This window comes from Otolemur garnettii, unplaced genomic scaffold (genome assembly GCF_000181295.1).
Source record: "Otolemur garnettii isolate 467f Iridium unplaced genomic scaffold, OtoGar3 scaffold00007, whole genome shotgun sequence".
NCBI classification, from domain to species: domain Eukaryota; kingdom Metazoa; phylum Chordata; class Mammalia; order Primates; family Galagidae; genus Otolemur; species Otolemur garnettii.
In genome coordinates, this window is record NW_003852402.1 from 5,858,513 (window position 1) to 5,868,048 (window position 9,536).

A 9,536-nucleotide genomic window follows, 5' to 3' on the forward strand; every position below is an offset into this window, starting at 1 on the left:
AGCCGTCATTGTTGTTTGGCGGGTCCGGGCTGGGGATTCGAACCCGCCACCTTAGGTGTACATGGCTGGCGCCTTAGTCGGTTGAGCTATAGGCGCCGAGCCGGGACCTTTATCCTTGTACCCTTCATCTATCTGTAAGGGGTACCAGGTTTCCTAACTTGGAATTGCACATCTGTTTTTTTGGGGTTTATTTTTTTGTGTGTGGGTTTTGGCCGGGGCTAGGTTTGAACCCGCCACCTCCGGCATACGGGGCCGGCACCCTACTCCTTTGAGCCACAGGTGCCGCCCTGCACGTCTGTTGAAAGAAGTCAAGAGTATGCAGCAATGTGACATTGTCACACTTACTGAGGGGTCATGAGTCACCCAGGAACACCCAGGGTCCACTCCAGGCACAATTATATACTTGTGAAACAACAAAAGACTCAATTCTCAGAAACAAATTCAGTGAGTATGTTATGAGTCACGTATGGCTCCAGGGGCATGCAGTGTAAAAATTGATTCTAGCACCACATAAGTTGTATGTAACACACACAGAAAACAATTAAAATTACAGATTTTTTTATTAAGTTAGAAAGGATCATTTTGTTTTCAGAGTTTTTATTCTACGTTCATAATAAAACACTGTGGCTCTAAGAAAATTTTTTTTGCATGTGGCAGTCAAAATGGTAATACATTATAGAAGCAAAGATGCAGATGGGAGATTTTATGGGAACTCAATTTGGCAACTTTTTGGCCTTGTTCAGAACCACCACACCACTGTGGCTTAGTCATTGTCACTGCAGCTCAGTTTCACAAACCAGTGCCACGTCAGAAAGGAGAAAGCACTCGGGTTTTATCCTTAGGAAAATGTGAGAGTGTTCATTTTGTCAGATAATTTTTTTAGTGGCTATAAATAGTTATTTTAACTCAGTAAACTGTCAGCAGATCACTGCTGGTACCACCAGACTGAAATGAAATGGCCCGTGCAGTGCCCTGGTCCTGCCTTCTGGCAGTTTCTTGGGCCATCCTCAAAGGCTGGCTGCATATGCATTTGGAGAAAGGGTGGGGACAAAGGGAGCTGCCCCAGCTGCTCTGCTTGTTGGTCATAGCATCTGGGGCTCTCCCTCAAGCCAGTACCTGTAAGGGCTCCTGCCGTCCTGAGAAAGGCAGCTTCCCACTCAGGTCAGTCTGCTGGTGCTTCCAGAGGGATGTTCCAGTGACCCAGTCCCCGCGTCAGATTCCTAAGAAGGAACATCTCCTATGTTTCTAGTATAACCCGTTCATCTCCACCCATTCATCTTCCCCACAGAATCTATTGTCACTATTATAACTATTTGTTATTTTAAATAGATAACGTTGTTTTTCCCAAAAACTACACTTGAAAGAGTATCATTTATTTGCTAAGGAACAAAGTAGCCATAACCTGTTCTATAGGAATAATAGGAAAACAAACAGACCAAAGAAATCATATTTGACTCATTAAAGAAAAGGAACAGCATAAGTAAGATTATTTTGTCCTCTTAATTCTGTTGTCAGCTGAGTACGGTGGCTCACACCTGTAATCCTAGGACTCTGGGAGGCTGCAGCAGGATTGCCTGAGATCATGAGTTCAAGACCAGCCTGACCAGAGCAAGACCTTGTCTCTAGAAATTTAGCCAGGTGTTGTGGCAGGTGTCTGTAGTCCCAGCTACTTGGGATGCCGAGGCAAGAGAATCTAATCTCTTAAACCCAAGAGTTTGAGGTTGCTGTGAGCTGTGATGCCATGGCACTCTACCGAGGGTGACAAAGTGAGACTGTCTCAAAAAAAAGAAATTCTGTTGGGCAGCATCTGTGGCTCAAAGGAGTAGAACGCTGGCCCCATATGCTGGAGGTGGTGGGTTCAAACCCAGCCCCAGCCAAAAAAAAAGAAAGAAATTCTGTTGTCATTCCCTGTTACTACATGAAAATTTATTAATATTACTGTAAAATGTATACAATTCTTTTCTCACAAGGAATTCATGACATTTTACATGCCTCTATAAAATGGGTGATAACTTAGAAATCCTCATAAGCTGAGTACAGCACTTTCCAGGGCCCTGAAACTGTGCTGCTGTCTCGCTAAAATGATACAATACTGTTGTTATTGCTAATATTGGCATAGTTTTCTTTATGGAAAATTAAGTATTGTTTCGCATTTTTAGAAAGCTGAGAGTAAAGACAATGTTTTATACGTCTTTTTGCCCTTTGAATAGCTGATCAGCATAGAAGGGTAGTGCTACTGAGTGACCGTGTGGTTTAAATGCTCTCAGAAGCCTGATTACACAAAGAGACCCTACAGGAAGGGTCTTCTTCCATAAACTGAAGAATCCTTTCACAATTAAGTAGCCCCTCCTTAATTAACGTTTGTAAAGTCAAATTTATATATTTTTTTATCTTAGAGCAGACCAGTCAGATTAATCTCATGCTTTGATATATAAAATGGAGGTGTAATAAAATAGTAATCCGAGTAAGAAATCTTGCTTTTTACAACCCATGCAGAAGTAATTTAGGTATACAGTAAGTTATGAGATAGTAACAAGAGCCAGAACACTAATTTAGCTTCAGCAGCATTGAAAAAGTGGCTGTAAACTCATTCAAGTTTTCTTGAGTATCTATTCAATAAGACAGGTAAAACAATGCAAACTTGCCTACAAAATTGTTAATTGTGGAAAAAAGCACGAAGCTAAAAATATAAGTCACATTTCTTAATTTGCTTGTATTTTAATCTAAGAACACAGGATTAAAGCTAAATTAAGGAGCATTTGGTTTTTCTGGCAGTGTTTCGTCATTACGATTAGCCTATAAGGATCTCGAAATTCAAATGAAGAAAGATGAAAAGATGAACATTAGTGGCAGAAACAAAGTTCAATCAGAGAGACTTGGCATGGGATTTGGGAATTGCAGAAGGTATGTGAGACTCTGCTTCCATGAAAATTTTGAAATTTCAAAATTTTGTAATATCACCTTTAGGGGTATTTTCTGGATATTCTTTACCTTCTTCAGTTGTTTTTGCTTAACTTAAGTATTCAGTAAAGCATGAAAATTTCCAAACATGGTTCTTAGCAAGAAGAAAGTAGATCCTGGGTCATCATCAAGTACACGCCACAGTGGGTGCCACCAGCATCACCGATACACGTGATTATGTTTTGTGTAATTATAGTCCTCATAAAGATTTAGTATTTTTGGAAACTTGTACACCCCCCCCCAAAATTATTGTTTTATTGCTTACATTTATAACCCCACTAATAAATCTGTCTATGTTCAGAATATATATTACAACATTCATCTTTTGGTGAAACCAAAGTCTTTGTGAACCAGCTCACTAATTCTTTTCCTATTTTACTGTTTTCTCAAGTGGTATTTCACATTCAGTGACTTCAGACATGCAGACCATAGAACAGGAGTCACCCATCATGGCAAAACCAAGAAAAAAGTACTCTGACGACAATGATGATTCATATTTTACTTCCAGCTCAAGGTAATCTATTAAAAATCATTATTTAAGTGTCACTTGGGGCTGGGCGCGGTGACTCACACCTGTAATCCTAGCACTCTGGGAGGCCGAGGTAGAAGAATCGCTTGAGTGAGTACAAGACTAGCCTAAGCAAGAGTGAAACCCTGTCTCTACTAAAAATAGAAAAATTATCTGGGTGTGATGGCGGGCATTTGTAGTCCCAGCTACTACTTAGAAGGCTGAGGCAAAAGGATGGCTTGAACCCAGGAGTTTGAGGTTGCTGTGAGCTAGGCTGATGCCATAGCACTCTAGCCTGGGCAACAGAGTAAGACTCTGCCTTTAAAATTTAAAAAAAAAGTGTCATTTTGAAAAACAGTAAGTAGTATTGACGTATTAGCTTATTCACATCAGGAGCAAGTACAAATCAATTCACTTCATTGTTCTTAAAGGCTTCAGCTGGAGCCAAGACTGTCCCATGTTAAAAAAAAAAAAAAAATTGGGGAAATATTTGTAAATGAGCGGTGTTTGCTAATATTAAAATGTTTGCTAATGGCCAAGGCAGGTGGATTGCCTGAGCTCATGAGTTCCAGACCAGCCTGAGCCAGAGCAAGACCTCGTCTCTAAAAATAGCTGGGCATTGTGTCGGGTGACTGTAGTCCCAGCTACTTGGAAGGCTGAGGCAAGAGAATCACTTAAGCCAAAGCATTTCAGGTTGCTGTGAGCTGTGATGCCACGTACTCTACCAAGAGCAGCATAATGAGACTCTGTCTCAAAAAAAAAAATTGCTAATAAAATCAGCAACTAAATCAAAATTAAAGGCAGGAGAGATGTGTTTATCTAAAAATATGAAATTAGAGAAATCTGAAGACTCAGTCCTCCAGGTATAGATTAAGTTGTTTAGTCCAGCAGAGGAAATAGTTCACAGTTGGGGCCTAGGCTTCAGTAGATTTATTTCAGAGCACCAGCTTCAGGAGGTTCCAACTATCAGGGTGGGGTATTAAACCAGCTCTATTATTGTATGTGGAGAAACACAATTGCAGTTTCAGCGAAGTCTAAGGGGAAAGCCTAGGTCCCTGTCCTTCAGAGAGACACAAAATACATAACTGTGGGATGAAGCCAGCCATTGACACTGGCTCAGGTTCAAGCAGCCTACAGGGGCAGTGAGAGCAAGTTTAAGCTTGAATCTACTCACTTTGTGAAGTTCCGCCATGAGACCTGCTAAAAAAGTACTAAGTGAACCAGGGATTTTAATGGAGGTGAGCATAGATAGAGAACAGAGGAGGAAGAGTGTGAGCCCAGGAGCCAGACGGCCTGTACTTGAGTCCTGTCTCTCCACAGTAACTATGTGACCTGGGCCAAGTTACTTAACCTCTCTGTGCTACAGCTTCTTCATCTGTAAATCAGGGTAAATGCGGTACAGCAAACTTCTTGGAGCATTTAGAATAGTACTTGGCTCTTATTATTCTTATATTTAGCTGCTATTATAGAAACTCAGTTCGAGAGACATTTGACACAGTCACACTGATAATCACATCTGGTTTGGAGTACCAAAAGGTTCCATCACTGACATCTTGGAGAATATTAGAGTTGTCTAGCAGTTATATGGGGTTGGAGGGTTTTCATGCGTATAACAGGTCTTCGATATATTTCCTGTAGAGAGCAGGTATAAATGTAAATATAGTAACTAGAATCTAATTGTGAAATTATGTATTTTCCTATTAGTGTTTATAGATAGGGATTGTATAAAGAGTACTATCCTTAAAAATTTCTCTAAGCATGGGCGGCACCTGTGGCTCAGTGAGTAGGGCACTGGCCCCATATACGGAGGGTGGCAGGTTCAAACCCGGCCCCGGCCAAACTACAACAACAAAAAAAATAGCCGGGCATTGTGGGGATCCCTGTAGTCCCAGCTGTTCAGGAGGCTGAGGCAAGAGAATCGCCTAAGCCCAAGAGCTGAAGGTTGCTGTAGCTGTGATACCACAGCACTCTACTGAGGGCGACAAAGTGAGACTCTCTTAAAAAAAAATTTTTTTTCTCTAAGCGTAGCTCCAAACTGTTTCAAGTCCAAGTATTTTACAAAAAAAAAAAAAAAAATTAGCTCAGTGGTCTTCCATATCAGCACTTTTAGAGACGTGGGTAGTTTTAGGTCTCCCTGTCTCTTATAACCTGTATAATGCACCAAGTTTCACTCTACTCGAGGTTACACCCAAATCATGCCTTTTTAAAGTATTTAAATAGATTTCATGCTGGATTAAATTCGATTTGTAATTTGATTTGGAAATTCATGTAAGTCCAATCATTTTATTTATTTATTTATTTTTAGTAAATCATAGCTGTGTACATTAATACTGTCAGTGTAATGGGGTACAGTGTGCTGTTTTTATATACAATTTGAAATATTTTCATCAAACTGGTTAACATAGCCTTCATGTCATTTTCTTAAGACATTTATATTCTAATTTTAGAAAGATTCACATGTACCCTTATAAGATGAACCATAGGCGTGATCCCACCAATCACCCTCCCTCCACCCATCCTCCTCCCTCCCCTATCCTCCCTTTCCCTTTTCCCCATATTCTTGGGCTATAAAGGAGGATTTCAAACTTGACTGAGCCTGGGTCAGAGGGACTCTTGTAATGCAGGTCCTGCGCTTGGCTGTATGGCCTCCTCAGCACCTCTGTGTCTCTGCTCATTAGTGACTGAGGCAGAAGAGACAGCGACTCCATTAAATTAGTACTGGTGCCTGTTAGCCGGGCTGGTTGGGAAAGGGGCTCCACTGGGGTCACCTGCCGAGTGGAACTTCCAGAGATCCTTACTGGCTGCAGGTCACCAGCTGTTCCTGTGGGGCTTTCTCTGCCTTATAGGTGCGTCAATAATCTTTTAAGTTCCTCTTTCTTCCAAGGCTTAGTTTAAAGCAGCAGTTCTCAACCTGTGGGTCGCAACCCCTTTGTAACAACGAAAATGCATCACGGCATTAGGAAGGTTGAGAACCACTGGTTTAAAGGGTTAGCCCAGCATGGCACCTGTGGCTCAAAGGAGTAGGGCACCGGCCCCATATACCGGAGGTGGTGGGTTCAAACCTGGCCCCAGCCAAAAACTGCAAAAAAATAAAAATAAAATAATTAAAGGGTTAGCCCAAAAGGCCTTTGTTGCTATGAAACAGTTATTTATAGTTTGAAGCCAGGGAGCAGAACAGATGGTCTTTTTACATAGACCTCACTTCTGGACTCTTGCCAGAGAGACCTTGGTGAACAGTTCATCGTGGCCTGCAGGTTGTTCAGTAGGAACGTAAATGCCTTCCCCAGCTTTCCCTGGTAGGACAAGGGTGCCATTAGGTCCTTTGGCAACTGAGGTAAAATCAACACGGACTCTCTGAAAGCAAGCGTATCAGTTCTATGAAGAGCTCTTACTGCTTCCAAATTATTCATTAGCCCATTAGAACTTGAATATTTATGAATTATGAAAGAGTTCTGCTTCTATTAAAACTAAGATCAAGAGGCCAAGGCACAACCACTGCTGCAGCCGGCCAGCCTGGCGGAGAGGCAGCTGCTTGGGAGCCCCGGCGAGCAGCCTGGTCAAGGTGGCTGGAGTCTTAACCACCTGATCAAAAAGTTGTTTTCCAGTCCTGTTTGGCTGGATTGCACCCTCCAGCTCTGCACCTGTCACTGTGGTGGTGACCCGGACGTTGACTGGTTTTGGCATCTTCAGTTCCTGATGGGTTTCCTCAGTCCCCTGGAAACACACCTCTCCAGCAGTAGCCTTGGGTGTCCCCACCTGGGCTTGGCTTTTACTTCAGGAGGGACCCAGAGGCAGAGTGGGAAGAGGAAGGTTGCACAGCAGGTGTGTGGGCAGGTTCAACTCCATCTGCCTGCCACATCACCCCCTACCAGGCAGCCCCTCGGGGCTTGTGAGCGGCTGCCCCTCCACTGAGCCATAGTAGTGGTCTTATGGTACTTTGGCCTCCAGTATGTGGGTAATAAAGGATTTCCTACCAGACTGAAACTAGATAAAAAGGTATCTGCCTAGGAGGTCAGGAAGGAGAATCCCCTCCAGTTCAAGTTCTGGGCCAAGTTCTACCCTGAAGATGTGTGTGAGGAGCTCATTCAGGACCTCACCCAGAAGCTCTTCTTCCCAGCGAAGGAGGGAATCCTCAGTGACGAAATTTACTCTACCCCCTCCCCCCTAAGACCTCAGTGTCCCTGGGGTCCTACGCTGTGCAGGCCAAGTTTGGGGACTATACCAAAGAGGTACACAAGGTCGGGTACCTCAGCTCAGAGGCTAATCCCCAAAAAGTTATGGACCAGCACAAACTCACCAGAGACCAGTGGGAGGACCAGATCCAGGTGTGGCTCGCTGAGCACCATGAGCTGCTCAAGGACTGTGCTGTGCTAGGGTAGCTCAAGATTGCTCAGGACCTGAAAATGTATGGGATCAATTATTTTGAGATCAAAAATAAGAAAGGAACAGACCTCTGGGTTGGAGTTGATGCTCTTGGACTAAATATTTATGAGAAGGATGTTAAGTTGACCTCAAAGATTGGCTTCCCTTAGAGTGAAATCAGGAATATCTCTTTCAATGGCAAAAAGTTTGTCATTAGGCTCATCGCCAAGAAGGCACCTGACTTTATGTTCTGTGCCCCGCGCCTGAGGATCAACAAGCACATCCTGCAGTGGTGCCTGGGGAGCCACAAGCTCTACACGCACCGCTGGAAGCCCGACACCGTCCAGGTGCAGCAGATGAAGGCCCAGGCCTGCGAGGAGAAGCACTAGAAGCAGCAGCAGTTGGAAACAAAAGAAAAGCAGAAACTGTTGAGAAAGAGAGAGAGAACAGATGATGCGTGAGAAGAAGGAGCTAATGCTCAGGCTGCAGGACTACAAGGAGAAAACCAGAAAGGTAGAGACAGAACTCTCCAACCAAGCCAATTCAGAGAGCCTTGTAGCTGGTAAAGGAGAGGAAGTGGGCTCAGGAGGAGGCCGAGTTCCTAGAGGCTGACCGCAGAGCTGGCAGAGTACATCACCAAGATTCCCCTCCTGGAGGAGGCAGGTGGCGCAAGGAGGATAAGGTGGATGAGTGGCAGCACATGGTCAAAGAAGCCCAGGAGGACCTGGGGAAGACCAAGGAGGAGCTGCACCTGGCGATGACGGTGCCCCTGCCTGAACAAGCCTGTCACCTACCACATGCCTGAGGGCCTGCAAGAGGAGGGCACGGAGCCCATGGGCTACCTCATGGAGCTGTCCAGCAAGGGTGTCCTGGATGACCATAAAGAGGAGAAGCACATCATCGAGGCTGAGAAGAACGAGCACGTGCTGATGGTGAGCAATGAGCTGTCGCAGGCCAGGACCGCGGGCACAGGGCCACCCAGAGGGCCCTGCCAGCCTTGTCACGCCTGTATCTTTAGCACTCCAAATCTAGGTACCCTCTTTCACACCCCAGTCCCTTTACAGAGAGAGCGTTTATCCTGGTGGAGATATTCCAGGCTGGGAACCAGCGGAAGCCTCTCTGTCTATTTTTTCCAGTGGTGTCATAGTGCCAACCAGGCCTGATTTTTGTGATTACTATTGAATCACCTCCCACATTGTGCTTGGAGTAGGACTGAGTGAATTAAGGCAGGGCACCTGTAAGTCTGAGTGACAAGCTCCGTGTTGGCATGTGTGACATGAGATTCAGTACCATTAAAGAAAACCACATTGTGGCTTAAATCTGTGCCATACTTTTTCTGTATTTGAAATGAGCTCAAATTGATCTGTTTTTTAATTTCTATGAAGGATCTTTCTTTGTATATTCGTGTGTTTTGAAGGGTGAAAATTAAGATGGCAGCTGTAGCATTCATACTCGGCACGGGAGGGCACACTTGGATCAACTTTTTAAGATTATTTTATCCTTTTTGGATTTTTATCAGTTAAGAGAACATGTTGTTGGACTTACATACCTAGTTAATGATCAGCTCTAGAGTGTAGTAGTATTTATAAGAGACATATGGGTTGGTAACATTAGTTTTAAAAAGGAAAAGTATTGTTCTGTGTATTTTGTTACCTTTTACAGAATAATAAAGGAATTACATATTATAAACCAAAAAAAAAAAAAA

The 9,536-nt window shown here is 43.6% G+C and overlaps 1 protein-coding gene and 1 pseudogene across 3 annotated transcripts in view; both read left to right on the top strand.

Moving 5' to 3' along the window:
* The window catches only part of ARFGAP3 (ADP ribosylation factor GTPase activating protein 3), a 59,786-nt gene that overhangs the window by 32,593 nt on the left and 17,657 nt on the right, over nucleotides 1-9,536 (top strand). For all 3 annotated transcript variants that reach the window (XM_003783135.2, XM_023509186.1, XM_023509187.1), the window contains exons 10-11: nucleotides 2,776-2,904; nucleotides 3,353-3,475. In XM_003783135.2, coding sequence (XP_003783183.1) covers nucleotides 2,776-2,904; nucleotides 3,353-3,475 — 252 coding nt within the window. The remainder of the gene's footprint in view (nucleotides 1-2,775; nucleotides 2,905-3,352; nucleotides 3,476-9,536) is intronic.
* On the top strand, nucleotides 7,701-9,405 carry LOC111722996 (annotated as a pseudogene).